The following is a 17,936-nucleotide window of genomic DNA, read 5'->3' as shown; positions in this document are numbered from 1 at the left end:
CTTTCATTATGTTCTTCTGTATTTTAGATGATGTAGATGATTTCTTTTTCCTTATTTTCTTATTTCTTGATGTATCAACTTTAGATACATATAGATAAATTCTCTTGATTTTAGGCTAAGTCTGCCTTTTTCTAAGGTCACTTATAGATTTTTTTTAATTGCATAAGAGCCTAAATTGAAGTTAGCATTCTCATACGTGTAAATTTTATCTCCCCAGAAAAATCCTCTTCTGGACCACACCTTAATTTTAAAAATCTCCCTGAGTAGTTTTATTTTTTTTGGGGGGGGATAAGGGGGGGTACTGGGGATTGAACTTGGGGGCACTCAACCACTGAGCCACATCCTCTGCTCTATTTTTGTGTATTTTATTTAGAGACAGGATCTCACTGAGTTGCTTATGCCTAGCTTTTGGTGAGGCTTTGAACTCATAATCCTCCTACTTCAGCCTCCTGAGCCGTTGGGATTACAGGCATGCATTACAGTGCTGGGCTCCCCCACCTAGTTTTTACACAGGTGTTTAGAATATGCTTAATGAATGGAGGAATATTTGTTAGCAAATGGATTAAGGCTTTGACCCTGTCTGCACCAGCAGTTGTTTGCAGTTAAACAGGCACAGAAGAGACCTTGAAGCTGTGGAAGTGGAGAGGTTTTGCTGGTGTTTCACACCACTGAACTTTTACCTTCTCAAATCGGGATTCTGCGTTTTTCACCAAAGTCATTAGCAACTCTCCTGCTGCCTGCTGGGTGTAGGGATTTCTCAGATTTTTGAGACCATCCAATGTGGTCATTACGAACTGGCAGAGTTCTTCTGAATTGAGGAAAACTTCAAAAACCTGAAATGATTTAGAAAAAATGAACTTCCAGTAAATATGGTATGACAGACCATGAACAAAGACAGGATTCTAAGTTAACAATCAGAGAAATGTACAAAGATGTACCAGACTGTTTACTTCCATCTTGTTTACAAAAATGAGAAATGACCCAAATGTGACCCAAATGTCTACAGCTAGTGTCAGTGCAGGACTTTTACTGCTCTGGCTTTTATAAAGCAGCTTTATTTGGAGATCCTCAGAAAGTGACACTTCCTAGGAGCAGAACTAAAGAAAAGCCCTAAGGTCTGACAGCTGACAGTGTCCCAGGCCAACTAAAATGCCCCACCAGGAGACACTGAACTTCTCATTGCCTGGACAGTATGTAAAGTCCTTCACTTGATCACACAAGGAACCAGCTACTGGACACTTACTATGTGACAGGCCATAAGCCAAGCATGTTCCACACTGTATTTCATTCAACCCTCACAGCAACTGAGTCATCCCAACTTTTTCAGATCCCCATTGTATAAAAGAGGAATGATGCACAAGAGATTAAATTACCTGATACCTTTGACCCTAAATGAGTAAGATCTGTTTTCTTTTTTCCCTAATTCCTAACATACCTGGTAGGCACATTGGATGCATAAATATTTGTTCTTACAATAATGAATACCTGCATTAATTAACAAGTGTGTGGTTCACTGGCTCAACCACACCCTTGCAGCTCCTTCGTGTGACAAAGATTCACACGTGCAAGAAGCTGGCAATATGTGGAAGCAGAACTAGTCCTAAGAGAAATCCAAACTGAAGCAGGCCAGAGACCCCTCCCCCAGAAGACCCTTACTAAGCAGAAACCCCCACCATATTATTACATATAGGTTCCTTTTCTTCTCAGAAAGCTTTTTACACAGGATGCCAGGAAAAACAAAACAAAAAAAAAACAAAACAAAAAACTTCTGCAGAAAGCATTGTGATTGGTAGTTTCCTCTTTTTGTAAATGCCAGGTTTGCAGAAACAAACAAATAAACTTATGAAACCACTGTCTGATCTACAGGATGGAACAAAAATTACTTTCTGAGAACTCAAAGAAAAAAAATTGCTTTTATGTAAATCCTCCAAACCCCTCCCACTGGATAAAAGGTTCAAAGAATTTCTAAAATCTTGGTCCACAGAATAATTTAGGCAATAGCCCTCTGAACCAACCACAGTCAATAAACCTGCTTCCTGAAAATTTCTCAGGTGTCCAGTCTCTTCTGTCCTACTTTAAAACAGTGATACTGGCCTCACTGACAGGTTGACCTGCACCACTAAACTAAGAGGACAGGTATATAAGAGTTAGAAACATGATGTCTCCTCTCCAAACTATGGAATGTTAAGAGAACATGTTCCCCAAGCAGCTGGTATGTTTAGTTTTATAAGAAAATACCAGAACTTTTCCAAAGTGATTTTTACCATTTCACATGATAAAATGGAAATCATGTACAAAGAAACAAGACTTCTGGTCACTCTTCTTCCTGGCCAACACTTCAAGTTGTCATTCTGATTACCTGGGCAATTTTGAAGGGATAACGGTAGAACCGTTTAATATTGTAGAGCTCCAGGAAGTCACGACACTTTTTTAATGCTTTTCTCAAATTTTGGTGGTTTTTCTTGTCATGAGTAACATCTAAGAAGAAAGTATGAAATATTATTACTTTTTGGATTCTTTCTTTATTCTAGATTTTACAAGTTGGGTGTATCTCTACTTTGGATTCCAAGATCTCACTGAACAAAAATGCCTGGGGGCGGGGCATGTGCCAATCTGAAGGTTGATTTGCTTGCCCTTCCTTGTATAGCAATAAATAAAAAGGGTCAAAGGAAAAAGAAAAGGGCTTTTTGTAGGAGCAGAGTTTTTGAGTGATTTATGAGTTCAGATAGGGCATGCTACTATGTTTCACCATTGGTGAGGAATTTTGAAGGGTCTCCTTTGAATTTTTTTCTTTTTTGTACAAGGGATTGAACCAAGGGGCACTTTACTACTGAGCCACATCCCCAGCCCTTTTTAATATTTTATTTAGAGACAGGACCTTGCTAAATTGCTGAGGCTAGCTTTGAACTTGTGATCCTCCTGCCTCACCATCCAGAGCCACTGGATTACAGGTGTGCACAGCCCCCCCCCCCCACAAATTTGGCAATTCCAATAACAGAAGTCTTTATTAGTCTAGTTCTTTTGTGTGTGTGTGTGTGTGTGTGCGCGCGCGCACGTTAGGGACTGAACCCAGGGGTGCTCTACCACTGGGTTACATCCAGCCCCTTTTATTTTTTATTTTGAGACAGGGTCTCACTAAGTTTCTTGTTAAATTGCTGAGACAGGTTTACAACTTGCTCCGATCTCAGTCTCCTGAGATGCTGGGATTACTGGCATGTGCCACCACTTCTGGCTATTTGTGCTGATTATTGAGTCTGCCAACAGTCCTTGTGGTGCCTTATCTTTCAAGCTTTAGTGTGACCTGAAAATTTATCTATAGGAAGTCTCAATGTGCTGCCTGATATGCTCTTACCTCAACCTCTGCATAATTATTCTTTATTCTTCAGATTATCTTTAGAGAGGACTTTTCTGAGCCCCACAGCTAGATTTGATTCTTATTTATGGTTCCTGCAATTTCCCTTCATGACGGTTACCTTTATTGATAATAATAGTTATTCATCGACTCTGCCTAGAGCCCCCACTAGGTTTTGTGTAATATAAGAATTGGGACTGTTTGTGTTCTAGTTACTGTGGGATCCTGAAAAAGTAATAAATAAACATTTGTGAGAAAAATAAATGAATGAAGGACCTAAAGATGGCAGGAACCTCTCTCACTTATGAACAAATCAACCACTCCATGGCCACGCAAATGGATGATAATGATCCAGAGTTATGATTCTAATGATTGAGTTAACATTGTGTCATCTCTGTCTATAGACTATGTACCTTTCTCCGTATGAACTACAGTGAAAAGGCTTTCTAGAACAAGGGGAAGGAGGGCACAGGAGGGTTGACGCAATGTTGCACTAGAGAATTGGGTTGCAGCCTGGCTGCCCCCAGCACTGCCTTACACTTCATCCGCAGGGTGATATGCAGCAGGTAGTGTGTGCCCTCGGCAGCCTCCTCTGCCACAACTTGCAGTGGGTCTCCACACAACAACGCCATCACAGCCACTAGGTGTCCAAGTCTTTGGAATCGCAATGGAGGCTAATTGAAAAGGAAAAAGAAAAATGCCATCAGAATACAGGTGTATTTAGTGCCTTAAATTTAGGTTGTTGAGAAGCAATCCCACTTCTATCTCCAACTCAAGAGAAGCTCAAAGATCATATTCAGCCTTTAGTTCTCTGAAGAGTTAACATTTAACCTGGATAGATACAACAGCACAAGTAGATGGCATTAAATAGGCCAATTATAATCTAAGTAAACAATCTGAAAAATGAAGATTTTTTTTCTTTAAAGAGAGAGAGAGAGAATTTTAATATATATATATATATTTTTTTTTTTTAGTTTTCGGCGGACACAACATCTTTGTATGTGGTGCTGAGGATCGAACCCGGGCCGCACACATGCCAGGAGAGGGTGCTACCGCTGGAGCCACATCCCCAGCCCATGAAGATGTTTTGTGCATAAAGATGTTCCTTGTAGCACTATTTTTCAAGATCACATTTTGGGAAATAATTGCTCAATAATGCTAAAGAGAATTATGGTACAGGCATTCTAGGAATGCAACCATTATAAATCAATTAGCTGAGGAATTTACAATACTAGAAAACATGCTACTCTGATGAGCAAAATGGTGGATGCAAAGTGAGATATAGCATTTAATGCTATTTTAAAAATTTTCTTATTGAGGCTGGGTACACTGGCACACGCCTATAATCCCAGTGGCTTGGGAGGCTGAGACAGGAGGATCACAAGTTCAAAGCCAGCCTCAGTAACTTGGTGAGGCCTTAAGCAACTCAGAAAGACCTTCTCTCTAAATAAAATACAGAAAAAGGGCTGGGGATGTGGCTCAGTGTTTAAATGCCCCCTGGATTCAATACCCTGTTCAAAAAAAATTGTTTATTGACACTCTTACATTATTATGGAAAAAATAATGGCTGCTGGTAAAAATCATACTATAAAAAGAAATGTATTTTTTTATAGAGAGAGGAGAGAGAGAGAGAATTTTTAATATTTATTTTTTTTTAGTTTTCGGCGGACACAACATCTTTGTTTGTATGTGGTGTTGAGGATCTAACCCGGGCCGCACGTATGCCAGGCGAGCGCGCTACCGCTTGAGCCACATCCCCAGCCCAAGAAATATAATTTAAAATAGTGAAAAAAATAGTAAAAATTAAAATTAAAGCAGAAAATATTTATGAAATCAAGAATTTAGTTAGCAGGCAGAATTCATGTTATCATTTGCTTGAGGCAGGCCACAGCGCTAGGCTCTGAACTTTCTCGTATTGTGGCTAATGTAGAGGTGCACACAATGTCCTGTATTAATATGATTCCCTCTGTGTATAAAAAGCAAACAGACATGCAGACGCAGCACAATTTTCCCCCAGATTGAGGCAGAAATAAATTTCTTCTGCAGCTCTTCAAAAATAAGACAAGAAATATTGTGGGGCTGAGGCTGTAGCTCAGTGGTAGAGTGCTGGCCTAGCACATGTGAGACACTGGGTTCAATCCTCAGCACCACATAAAAATAAATAAAGGTACTGTGTCCATTTACAATTAAAAATATTTTTTTTTAAAAAAACAAAATATTATGAACATTAACCTCTAGAGTCTGTTTAGAGTAAACAAAGCAACACCTGTGCAAAGATGTAAGCTACAGACCAGTTGATCACGGGGAGGCAGGAGCCAGATCACACAAGACCTTGTGTTCTAACAATACCTGCAAATCACTGGATCAAAAGAGTCCATGGGGAAAGAAGAAAAAAAAAATAAAGAACACACAACTGGGAAAAACAAACAGATACAAGACAAGGGCTGGGGATGTGGTGGCCCAGCATGCACCAGGCAGGGGTACTGTGGGACCTCTTTCCAAATCCTTGCCTTTCTCTTTTTTCAGTCTCTCACCTCTCCAGCACCACAAAGCAATCCAAGCAAACAAAACAAGGAAAAGAGTGACTGAGTCTCAAGAAGAGAATTCTAGCTACAGAGAGGGAATAAATTAGATGGAACTAAAATGGAATCCTTCACCCTAGTACTCATGCACAAAAAGTACTTGGAGGGAATAAATAAAAATATTAAGGGTGTCTAGCTCTAAATGATGACAACAACAAGCTAATAATTTTTATTCCTTCTACTTTTAAAATAACATTTAAAAATTTTTTTTCTATGATGAGTGATGCTGAGGGCCATTGCCAAGTAGGAATGACGCATCGAAATTTCCTTGCCAGCGTACCCCATGTTAAATGGACTTGCCTTGGAAATTCGCTGTGACATTGCATGTGTGTTTGAGAAAGGTGACCCTGCTCAAGGACCAGGGTGGATCCAGGATTAGGGTGTATCCTGCAGGTTTGAGGAAGTATCCCGCTCCTTGGGTTTAGGGCATTCCCGGTTTAAGACAAGTTTAAGGCGTTCTCAGTTTAAGACAATATGAGTTTTAGGGAAGTTGGATGTTGAAGATTATTGCTGCTGGGAATAGGGCGTTCCTGCTGCTTGAGTTCCCGTTGAGTTCTCGTGAGATTCAAAAAGTATTGGAAAAGAAAGCCTCGTGGAGTAGGTGAATTGGGTGGCGGCAGAACTTGGATTTCCCCAGAACGTGTGTGTAGAGGCCGGTGTGAGTTCGGGAATAAAGAATTGCTGTTTGAATCTACAAAGCTGTGGTGGCTCGTGATTCTGTGCCCAGCCAAGACATTGGCATTTGGTGGCCCGTACGGGGATTTGTCGCCACTCCTAGGCCTCGAAGTGTTTGAGTGGCTTGTTGTAATGGCCAATGTTTTGGCCATTCTTGAAGAGATATGATGCTAAGGTCAGCACCTGTGTCCAGTAGTCCATTAAACTTGTGACCTTGAATATTTAGTTTTAGCATTGGGCGAGAATCTAAATTTAAAGACAGCATAGCCCAATCTACACCTGTGGAGCCTAATCCCCTGGAACCTCTTTCTACATTACGACTAGAAAACTTATTATGTAGGCTGGGTATTATTAACAAATGTTAATATTCTCAACATTAAAAAACTTCAAAGTAGAATGTAATGCTAAGTGAAGTAAGCCAATCCCAAAAAACCAAATGCCTAATTTCTTCTCTGAAATCAGGATGCTAATTCATAATAGGGATGGGTGGCAGAGCATGGGAGGAACAGAGGGACTTTAGATAGGGAAAGGGGAGGGAGGGGAAGGAAAGATAGTGGAATGAGATGGACCTTATTACCCTAAGTACAGGTATGAAAACACGAATGGTGCAATTTTATTTTGTGTTTAACGAGAGACATAAAAAATTGTGCTCTATTTGTGTAATATGGATTGAATTGCATTCTGCTGTCATATATAACTAATTAGAATAAAAATATATTTTTTAAAAAACTCCAAAGTTTATTATCACACACACAAAAAAATCACTGGAGAATTATGTGCCTAGTCTGGTCACTAAGTCCTTCTTTAATATTCTCTTTCTTATTCTGTTTTTGATTGCATTTTGCTTTTTAAAAAATATTTATTTTTTAGTTGTAGTTGGACACAATATCTTTATTTTATTTACTTATTTTTTATGTTGTGCTAAGGATCAAACCCAGGGCCTTGCACGTGCTAGGCAAGTACTCTATCACTGAGCCACAACCCCAGCCCTGCATTTTGCTTTTTTGAGAGAGGGTCTTACTGTGTTGCCAGGCTGGCCTTGAACTTTTAATCCTCTTGCCTCAGCTTCATGAGGAGCTAGAACTCCAGGCACATACCAACAACATGCCCAGCCTTTTAAATTCTTTATCTTTATTTTTCTTTCCTTTTTTTTCTTTTTGATAGTACTATTGATCAAACCCAGGGCTTAAGGATGCTAGGCAAGTGGCCTACCACTGAGTTATGTCCTTGACCCCTACATTTATTCTTTAGGTTTCTTTGAGAATATGAAAAGAGTTATGGACTCAGAGAACTTACAATTGCCTAAACTCATTAAACTATAAATGGGGTGTATTTCATTTTCTATATAAATTACAACTCCATATAAGAAAAGCTATAGAAATTTTCTAAAAAATCTAGAAGATTACACCACAAAAAAATTCTGGTACTACTTCTAGATGTTCATAGACCCCCACAAGGCACCTAGGATAAATATTCCTATATTAACAACTCTCTAGGGGAAAAAAAATGCTAAGGAAGACCCTAGGGTCCAGAGAGAGATTATGTGTACAGGAGGGAGTTGTCTGAAACTCTCCTCTTCTTTAATCTGTAGCTAAAATTAGAGGTTGAGGAATGTAGAAAGAAGAATGCATTGTTGTTATTGGAATTGTAGGTGGTCAGTGATGCCAGATGTTACTTGTCTTCCGTCACTAAAAAGAAAAACAAGGAAATAAAATAGTTTAAGGGGCCAAATTTACTTTAATAAGGAGGTAGAAAGTTTATATATATTTTCCATGTGAAAAATAAGAAAGATGGTGGAATGCTTTTAAACACAACTGTTAGAACATCTATATTGAGAACAACTTCAATGAGGAAAATTCTGGTGTAAGGACCCAACCTTACTATACCACCAAGTTATCTTCCAATTCCCAGGCCTTATTACATAGTTTCTAGAAATGATGAGAGGAGAATGGGAGCAGCTTCAGTGGCTAAAAGACCTGCTCATCGAAGGAAAAAGAGAGGTTTGTAGAAGAAGAATGGAATAGATCCAGGGAAAAGTTTAGTTTGGGGAAATTCTTTTTAGAAGTTACAGAGGAGGATTCAGAACAATTGAGAGGTAAGAGACTGATAAAGAGAAAGGCGGCTCAAGCGGTAGCGCGCTCGCCTGGCACGCGTGCGGCCCGGGTTCGGTCCTCAGTACCACATACAAAAAAAAAAACAAAGATGTTGTGTCCGCTGAAAACTGAAAAATAAATATTAAAAAAAATTCTCTCTCTCTCTCTCTGTTTAAAAAAAAAATTAAAAAAATAAAGAGAAAGGCAAGTATTTGTAAAGAGGCACCATAGTACCATTCTCTCTGAGATGGTGCGAGGTATTTAAATGTATTTACTTGAATTGGCCTGCTGGACTTCATTTCTTCAAAAGCAATCTGCACAGGGCTGGGGCTGTAGCTCGGTGGTAGAGCACTTGACTAGAATGTGTGAGGCACTGGGTTTGATCCTTAGCACCATATAAAAATAAATAAAATAAAGGTGTCTGTCGTGTCCATCCACAATTAAAAAATATATTTTTAAAAAATAAAAGCAATCTGCACAGACATGGGGCTATAGTGGGCTCTCAGACATTTTCAGATTACACTTATGCATTCATTCATTCATTCAAAAGCATTACTATATCATTAGGTTCCAACTTGCTTTCTCAGCAATGGAGATACAAAGATTAACACACAGTACCTGGCCTCCAGCTGCTCATCTTTTAAGAGAGGGGCTGAGTATTGTGATACCACATGAGCCCCAGGCCCCAGGCTGGGAGTCCTAAAGAGGGGGGGAAACAGGCAGTGGAAGGCTTTAGGTCCTTCTTCCTCTGCAACCAGAGGGCTGCTCACCTTCAGGCAGAGGTGTTTGGATAAGCACTTCAGAACCTGGGCCATACTGGCCGTCGCCCGCTTCCGCTCGTGGTCCTTTGGTGACTGTAACCAGGGGTCCAAGTGCTGCAAAAAATAAAGGGAGGCAAAGTGGCTTATCAGGAATATCTGGGATAACACTTTTATTCTCTTTGGAAGAAAATGTGGAAAGAGAAGACCCATATTACTTTGATGTTTGCAAATATCTCCCTAAATGCCAAACTGGCTTAGGATGGAGAGGAAGGCGGGTGAGGACGAGCCAGAGTGAGGAGCCTGTGGTCAGCAGGGCTGTCTTCTACGCAGGCTGATTGCCTAGACTTATCTCTCTGCCTCCTAATTCTTCAGTTAATTATTTGACTTTTCTCTTTATTTAGCCCTTTCCAATCTGCTTTGGAAAGAAATAAAATTAATAATGTGCTAGTAAAGAACTCTGGAAATGGAGAAGTTGCATCTGCCTGAAAAGTCAGGGAAGGACTCAACGGAGAAGACCTAGCCACGAGAGGAGCTCATAAAGAGGCTTTTCGAATAGAAAACATGGCTTGAATTAAGCTCTCAAGGCAGGAAAATACATAGTACAACTAGATAAAGGGGAGAAACCCAATCTGACAGGTAGATTAATGTACAAATGGAGGAGGAATAAGAATAATGTTAAGGTCAGCTATGGCAAGGATAAATGCCCATCTGTACTTAGGTGCACATGATTAATAACAGCTTAAATTCCTTTCTGGGATATCTGCACCTTTAAAAAAAAGATCAAGTCGGGCATGGTGGCACATGCCTGTAATCCCAGCTGCTCTGGAGGCTAAGGAAGGAGAATCACAAGTTCAAAGCCAGTCTCAGCAACTTAGCGAGGTCCTAAGCAACTCAGTGAGACCCTGTCTCCAAATAAAAAATTTTAAAGGGCTGGGAATGTGGCTCATTGGTTAAGCACTCCTGGGTTCAATCCCCGGAGAAGCAAAAGAGCAACTGCAGTTAATGCACACTACGGATGGACTGGCATATACTGGAACAGCTACAGGTGGGAGCAGGTGGTCACTTATGACCTCTGAGTCCCACCTAGTGGGAAGGCTGTTTATTTAATAACTCATGAGGCTGATTCTCTTCCCTGGTCACTGACTGAAACCATTCTATGCTAGGAAAGAATAATAATTTAAGGAACACTTACGGCAACCATTTAAACCATGTATTGAAGGTCATTTATTCAATATTCACAGTAATTATTATCTCCATGTCAAGAAAAAGAAATGAGACTCTGAGAAAAAAAATTCCTTCCAGAAGTTAAATCAAGGACTTACAACCAAGGACTGGCAGTGAGGATGAACCCAAGCCTCTGACTCAGAACTGACAGCTGATCTCCCAGCTACTACATGCCTCCTACCAATACCCTCCCACATCTTCTTCTACCCCTTTCTCCAGTGCATAGGAGTCCCATTCCACCCTCACACCTCGATTACCTGAAAAATGGTGTCAAGATTTTCCAAATGTGGGTCTTTTACCACCAAAATCTGGAGCATCTCGGAGAATGCCTGGAATGTTTGCCTGTAGAGACACTGAACAGGGAAAGGATCTGAGATCGCCCTCCCCATGAAGTTACCCAAGCTCTGTACACTTAAGACTTTCCTCAAAGGTGCAAACTCTGGGTAAAAGTACCTGTAGACAGTTTGTGGCATGAGATGAACCAGAATAAATCTTCATTTCAAATGGATGCCTCAGCATTACTAGGACCATGATTATCTGATTCTAACTACATCTGGGGAACTACTTCAGGGTCCTCAAGATACAGGTGACTCTTTCTGACACCTTGAAACACAGGAATAAATCTTCTTAGGTAACTGCTTGACCAGTCAGTGTAGCAGCCACAGAAGAAAATCATGTACTTTACACTTACCCTCCCCCTTCCAGGAGGCTCCCCTCTCTCCTCCTTCAATTCTCACTCTTATCTGGAAGGTTTTCCCTGACCACCCTAAGTAAAAAAGCCCTGTGCCTCTCAACCATGGCACCTCTCTTCCTCTTTCTCTGCCCTTTTTTTTTTTTTTTTTTTTGTCACTAACACTTAACTTGCCAGTAGACACACTTATCCTTCAAGGGTTTACCTCTGCACTAGAATGTAAGTTCCACTTTGTATTTCCATTGCCTACCACAATGCTTAGCACACAGTGGTCCACAAATATAAATACGTGCACAAGTATGCCCACCTTATTTTTTTGTTTTGTTTTTTTTTTTAGTTGCAGATATACACATACCTTTATTTTACTTATTTATCTTTATGTGGTGCTGAGGATCAAACCCAGTGCCTCATTCATGCTAGGCAAGTACTCTTCCACTAAGCTACAACCCTAGCCCCATTTCCACCTTATTTTAAAGTCATAAAGAAATAAAGGAGGAGTGAAGGGAAAAATGAGAGAACAAAAAGTTAAGGGAAGACAAGCTATCATCTAATCCAACCAACTGTTTTATTCACTGGACTTGACTAAATGGTTTTTGGCTAGTTTCAAACAACTGAATGTTCTCAAAGGGCTGAGACCTTTAGTAACTTCCCTTGATGGGAAGTTACTAAAGCAAAGCCTGAGTTACCTCTGTGTCGTAGGGCCCACTGGGAGTGATTTCCTGCAGCTGGGTAAGAGTCTTTAGCGGGGGCAGAGTGATCATACTTCTGGTGATAAGCTGGAACAAGTCAGCTCGATCTTCAGAGCCAAACAGCAAATAGACGTTGTGGTAACTAAGAAAAGAAAGTTTAGGAAGAGCAAGTTGGGAAGAGCGTTTGATTTGATATTGATAAACAGGGATTCAAAATAATGGGCCAGGGTTGTAGCTCAGTGGTAGAGTACTTGCCTAACATGCACGAGGCACTGGGTTCAATCCCCAGCACCACAAAAAAATAAATAAATAAAATAAAGGTAATATGTCCATCTATAACTAAAAATTTTTTTTAAAAAATAACTAAAATGGAAAGGGTAGTTGGGTAGGTGTATCTCAAATGGAAGAGATAAGTGGCCTGGCTCATCAGTCTATTTAGATGAACTTCCCCCCAAGAAGTCACTGGAGTGACATCCCTTCAGGCTTTCCTCGAGCTCAGCCACAAGAGTAAAGCCTGCTACAGTCACTGTAGCAAGATGCCACTTTCCAAAATATGTTCTGATGAATACTAGTTTGGGGAATAGTGAGTTGAATTAAGTTAACCATGGAGCAGAGCATGGTGGTATATGCGTGCAATACCAGCAACCTGGCTGAGGCAGGAGAATTACAGGTTTGAGGTCAGCCTCAATGACTTCATGAAAGCCTGTCTCAAAAATAAAAAGATCTGTGGGTGTAGGTCAGTGGTAGAGCACCCCTGGGTTCAATCCCCAGTACCACAAAAACAAAAACAAGGAAACTTTTTTTTTTCCTTTTTGGTACTGGGGATTGAACCCAGGGGCACTCAACTACTGAGCCATATCCTCAGCCCTATTCTGTATTTTATTTAGAGACAGGGTCTCACTGAGTTGCTTAGCATCTTGCTGTTGCTGAGGCTGGCTTTGAACTCACAATCCTGTCTCAGCCTCCGGAGCTGCTGGGATTACAGTTGTGTGCCACTGCACCCTGTGAGGAAACTTTTTAAACTACAGGACATTTCAGTCCTTTAATCATTTTAATTACTGCAGTTTAAACCTCCAAGACAGGTAGACATCAGGCAGCCCTTGCAACAACCTCTTAGACCTTAGAAGTTATAGTCATGAAACATGTATTGTGGGTCACTCTCCACCGAATATACTTTGGACAAAACTGAATTCTAAAAAGGTTCCAACTAGGTCCTTCAGATATGGATGGTAGTGTACATGAAATCAAAGTTCTTATACAAAAGTATGGGTCTGGGGGGCTGCAGCTGCAGCTCAATGGCAGAGCACTTGCCTAGCATGTGTGAGGCACTGGGTTTGATCTGTAGCACCACGTAAAAATAAACAAATAAAATAAATGCATGCTGTCCATCTACAACTACAGAAAATTTTAGAAAAAATCAAAAAGCATGGGTTTGTCTTCCTTCCCAGTATCTAAACAGTTTTCAAATGTTAAAATATGAAACATGTCAGTGGACTCTGGCATTGTAAGGAACCAGGATGTATGTGTAAAGTGCACGAGGGTATCACCTGAGGTTAGCAATTGTAACAAAGACTTCCTGGCGCACGGGGCTGAATAGAGATCGCAGGGGCTCCTCTTGTACCAGGTCCTGCAGGGAGAGGTAAAGAACTTTAGAGGGCCAAGAATGTTCCAACTCCTGAGGCCAGAGATGGTCAGAGGCACAAGTGGCCGGCAAGGACAGCAGCAGGCTTTTCTGGGCCCTGCTCTGGGCTCCTAGGACTGGTGGCAGGACAGTGAAGGAGCTAGGAGTTTATACTCTGGACCAGACCCCAGACCATGGTTCTGCCTCTTACTAGCTGTTTTAGTTGTCAAGTTATTGATCCTCCCTGTACCTCTATTCCTCATCTGTAGAATGAGATATAATACTACTTAGCTCTATGGAGATGGCTGAGTACTGAACAAGCAAACCTAGTAGCCCTCAATAAATGTTAGTATCTATTATTCAGTATTTTTTTAAACCAGAGATAATTTCTAGTGTAGGCATTCTAATTCTATTAAACCAGTTGTCTCTACTACCAGGTCTAATATCATTCTGAGTTTCTTGTCCTGGAAAAGGAAATGACTTTTGGTTTGCAATTTGACAGAGGAAGAGTTGCCTTGCTATGCTGGGAAAATCTGCAGTGATAGAGAGGGAACAAAGAGAGCTTGGGGAGCTCGATGGCCCGATGATTTGAGTTCTGGCTCTGCCACTTACCACGTGACCCTGGGTGTATCATACAATTTTCCTATGTCTGAGTTCCTCATCTGTGTGGGAGAATTGAGACATATCTCAGGGAGTGAATATGAGCAGCTACTATACAAATAATGTTTTTGTGAATGTTGTGGAAACCTTACTGGCAGTAAGTCTACCCTGCTTCTCTGGAAACTTCTCTAGTCCCTAGCCAACAACTGTGTTGTTTCTGAGTTATTTTGTTCTCCCAGCCACAACTTATCTGTCCAGAAGTGGACACCAAAACCAAATAGATTCTTACAGGTATCTGGAATTGGGACCAAGAGTGTCAGCTTGGTGTGGTGGCACACACTTGTAATCCCAACGGCTTGGGAGGCTGAGGCAGGAAGATTGCCAGTTCAAAGCCAGCCTCTGCAAAAAGTGAGGTGCTAAGCAACTCAGTGAGCCCCTGTCTCTAAATAAAATACAAAATAGGGCTGGGCATGTGGCTCAGTGGCTGAGTGCCCCAGAATTCAATCCCAGTACCATAAAAAAAAAAAAAAAGAGTGAAGAGTGTCAATCTTTCTGGCTAGTCTTCTGAAAGCAGAAAATTTAAAATTTGGGAGTGCTGGTCCCTATGAATAATGTCAAAGAGAGCTAATTTGGGGAAGAAAGAAGAGAGAGTGGATGGTAAGAGAAACCAAAATGCACACAAAAGAGCAAAGATAAGAGATGGAGAGAAAGTTCTCTTCAAGTAAGTGGAAGAAAAGCTTCAAGTGTGAGATTCCTTCCCTTCCTGGGGCAGGCTGCTCTTCCTATCATGGGGTTCTGGGGAACATTCACATCCTTAGAACCAATCCCTTGTTTTGTGTTTTCAGCTGTCTGCAGTGGATTTCTCTTACCAAACAGACATAGGAAGTTAGGAGGCAGTTAAGTGCTCAATAAATATTACCAAGTTCCCTTTCTGAGCTTTTATCTTCTCACTCTCTGACTCAGGTCTTGCTGGTGGCCTGCTGCTCATCTTTGTTTCCTCAAGGATCTCAGTTATTTTTATGGCTTTATAGGCTGGAAGGGACAAATTGTAAGACTCTCTCCTCAGCCTTCACAGCTCTCCCAGGCATCCAGTTGCTCAGGTCAGGTTATCTTAAGGGCACCACCACTAAGATCACAGACATGATCTTTCATTATCTTCCCCACTCCCAAGAGCACAACTTCCTAGGCTTCAATATTTGCCAATGGTACCCTTTCTCAGGACTCATGAAGAAAGAAGACTTGTGTTTTTTTGTCTTTTGTTCCCTCCCATGTCCCATCATCAATTGTGGTAGGTTATGTGGTTCTCCATTCTGTAGCTAAGTAGCTCATATGGATGGAGGCAGTGGCTCTTGGCTGAACCCCTGGGCCTGCAATCCCTCCTGAGTTCAATTTATTTGACCCAATTCAGCCAGAATGATTTTTCTTTTTCTTTTTCTTTTTGGCAGTAAGAATGGAAGCCAGGGGCTGGGGCTGTGGCTCAAGTGGTAGAGCGCTTGCCTGGCATGCGCGGGGCGCTGGGTTCCATCCTCAGCACCACATAAAATAAAATAAAGATGTTGTGTTCACCGAAAACTGAAAAATAAATATTAAAAAATTCTCTCTATCTTTAAAAAAGAAAAAAGAATGGAAGCCAGATGCTCTACCAGTGAGCTATGTCCCCAGGCCTTTTGATTTTTTATTTTGAGACAGGATCTTGCTAAGTTGCTTAGGGCTTCTAAGTTGCTGAGGCTGATCTCAAACTTGTGATCCTCCTGCTTCAGCTTCCTGACTTGTGGATTACAGGCATGTGCTAGTGCTCCTGGCTTTTTTTTTTTCTTAATTAGGCATTAAAAACTTGTAATAGGAGGGTGGCACATGCCTGTAATCCCAATGACTTGGGAGGCTGAGGCAGGAGGATCACATGTTCAAGGCCAGTAGGTACAATTTAGTGAGACCCTGACTCAAAGTGAAAAATAAAAAGGGCTGGGGATGTAGCTCAGTGGTTAAGTGCCCCTAGGTTCAATCCCTAGTACCAAAAAAAAAAAAAAGGCTTATTATGTTATTTGTTCATAATTAATTATGGAAGCCACTACAGGGATTCAGAAGTAAGTGCCTAATTTTTGTTTGTGAAGTATTTGTGCAGCAGGAACCTCTTGGACTTACTGCTCAGATGACAGCAATGTCCCCAACTGTCTGGGCAGGTCACCAGTACACAAGCAGGAATCCCAGCAGTCATATCACCACTATGTGATCTGTCAGACACACCTAATTGATGCAGGTGAATAACCCCATCTGGGCCAATCAGATTCTCTCTTGCAAAATTTAGAATTTTAGAGTGAAAGACACAGACCAGGAGCTGCTAGAGATTTTAGTCATAGTGTCAGAAAAGCAGTCCCTGCCTTTGAAACCCTGGAAGCTGTCCTAGAACTTGCTCTTCTGGAGGCTGGATTATTATACCCCTTCCTTAGATTCTGAGAGAGAGATCGCAGCATCTTTTTGGTTTTGCTTTTTATTTGTTTATTTAGTTTAAAAATATCTTTATTTATTGATTTTTATGTGGTGCTGAGGATCGAACTTAGTGCCTCACACGTGCGAGGCAGGTGCTCTACCACTGAGCTACAGCCCCAGCCCCATTTGCTTTTTAAACTTAAGTGAGCCAGAGCTGATTTTTGTTACTTGCTCCAAGAAGAATCTTACTAAATTTTAACAAGAAGAGTCATTTTTTACTCCAACTTCTTAATGAAAGCCAGACAGATATTAACATCTCCATTTAATAGATGGCACTACTAAGATTTAGAGAAGTTGTGTGCTTTGTTTAAGGTAGGCAGGGTTTTGTGGAAGACCCAAGATGCAGAATAAGAATGAAGTCACAAGGAACAGTGGCATGATCCCAGCGATTTGGGAGGCTTAGGCAAGAGAATTGTAAGTTCAAGACCAACCTTAGCAATTTAGCAAGGCCCTAAGGACTTTGTGAGACTGTCTCAAAAAAAGGAGCTACGTGCTGTGGTGTCGGGAGCTGCCACATAGGAAATGAGCGCCCCTTAGCCTTGAGAGATTAGAATGCGGAGATGTGGCAAGCCAGCCGTGGGTGTGGTGTGTGTGAACGATGAGCACTGAGTGCACAAGGCGGACTGAACTCACGTTGCCCCTCTGTTTGGGCGGGTCTCACTCTGGTCTTTTTGAAAAACTTGCTCTTCCGTGACCCCCACACAGCTCATGAGATGGGCATGGCCTCCTTAGATGTCAATCAATCTGCTGATATCAGACATCATGAAGCTAGACTCAGCCCCCTGAAACCTGACCCCTTGCTCCATTTGAATGGCTTTTCCCCAATAAAAGGGTTGAGAGAACCTGCGAGGTCTCTTTCCAATAACCCCTATGGTTAGAGGAGCCATCATAGGACCCAATAAAACGGTATTTCTCTGTCTCTGTGTGGTTATTTCATGCAGCCCAGTTCATCTGGAGTTACCCTTAGTGTTTTAGTCGTGAGACACGACACCATGGTGCATGCCTGTAATCCCAGGGGCTTGGGAGACTGAGGTAGGAGAATCTTGAGTTCAAAGCCAGCCTCAGCAATAGCGAGACACTAAGCAACTCAGTGAGACTCTTTCTCTAAATAAAATACTAAATAGGGCTGGGGATGTGACTCAGTGGTTGAGTGCCCCTGAG

General features: G+C 41.3%; 1 protein-coding gene across 3 annotated transcripts in view; it reads right to left on the bottom strand.

Annotated features, from left to right (window-relative positions):
• MROH8 (maestro heat like repeat family member 8) overlaps positions 1-17,936 on the bottom strand; it is a 67,650-nt gene that overhangs the window by 31,868 nt on the left and 17,846 nt on the right. For all 3 annotated transcript variants that reach the window (XM_081291007.1, XM_081291008.1, XM_081291009.1), the window contains exons 5-11: positions 13,615-13,694; positions 12,065-12,209; positions 10,945-11,040; positions 9,473-9,577; positions 3,891-4,026; positions 2,360-2,478; positions 681-833 (exon numbers count right to left, since the gene is read on the bottom strand). In XM_081291007.1, the coding sequence (XP_081147133.1) occupies positions 681-833; positions 2,360-2,478; positions 3,891-4,026; positions 9,473-9,577; positions 10,945-11,040; positions 12,065-12,209; positions 13,615-13,694 (834 nt within the window). The remainder of the gene's footprint in view (positions 1-680; positions 834-2,359; positions 2,479-3,890; positions 4,027-9,472; positions 9,578-10,944; positions 11,041-12,064; positions 12,210-13,614; positions 13,695-17,936) is intronic.

This window comes from Spermophilus citellus, assembly GCF_964194105.1.
Source record: "Spermophilus citellus genome assembly, chromosome: 4".
Classification (NCBI taxonomy): Eukaryota; Metazoa; Chordata; class Mammalia; order Rodentia; family Sciuridae; genus Spermophilus; species Spermophilus citellus.
Note: the sequence above shows the minus strand (reverse complement) of the source record. Positions and strands in the feature narration are given on the sequence as shown.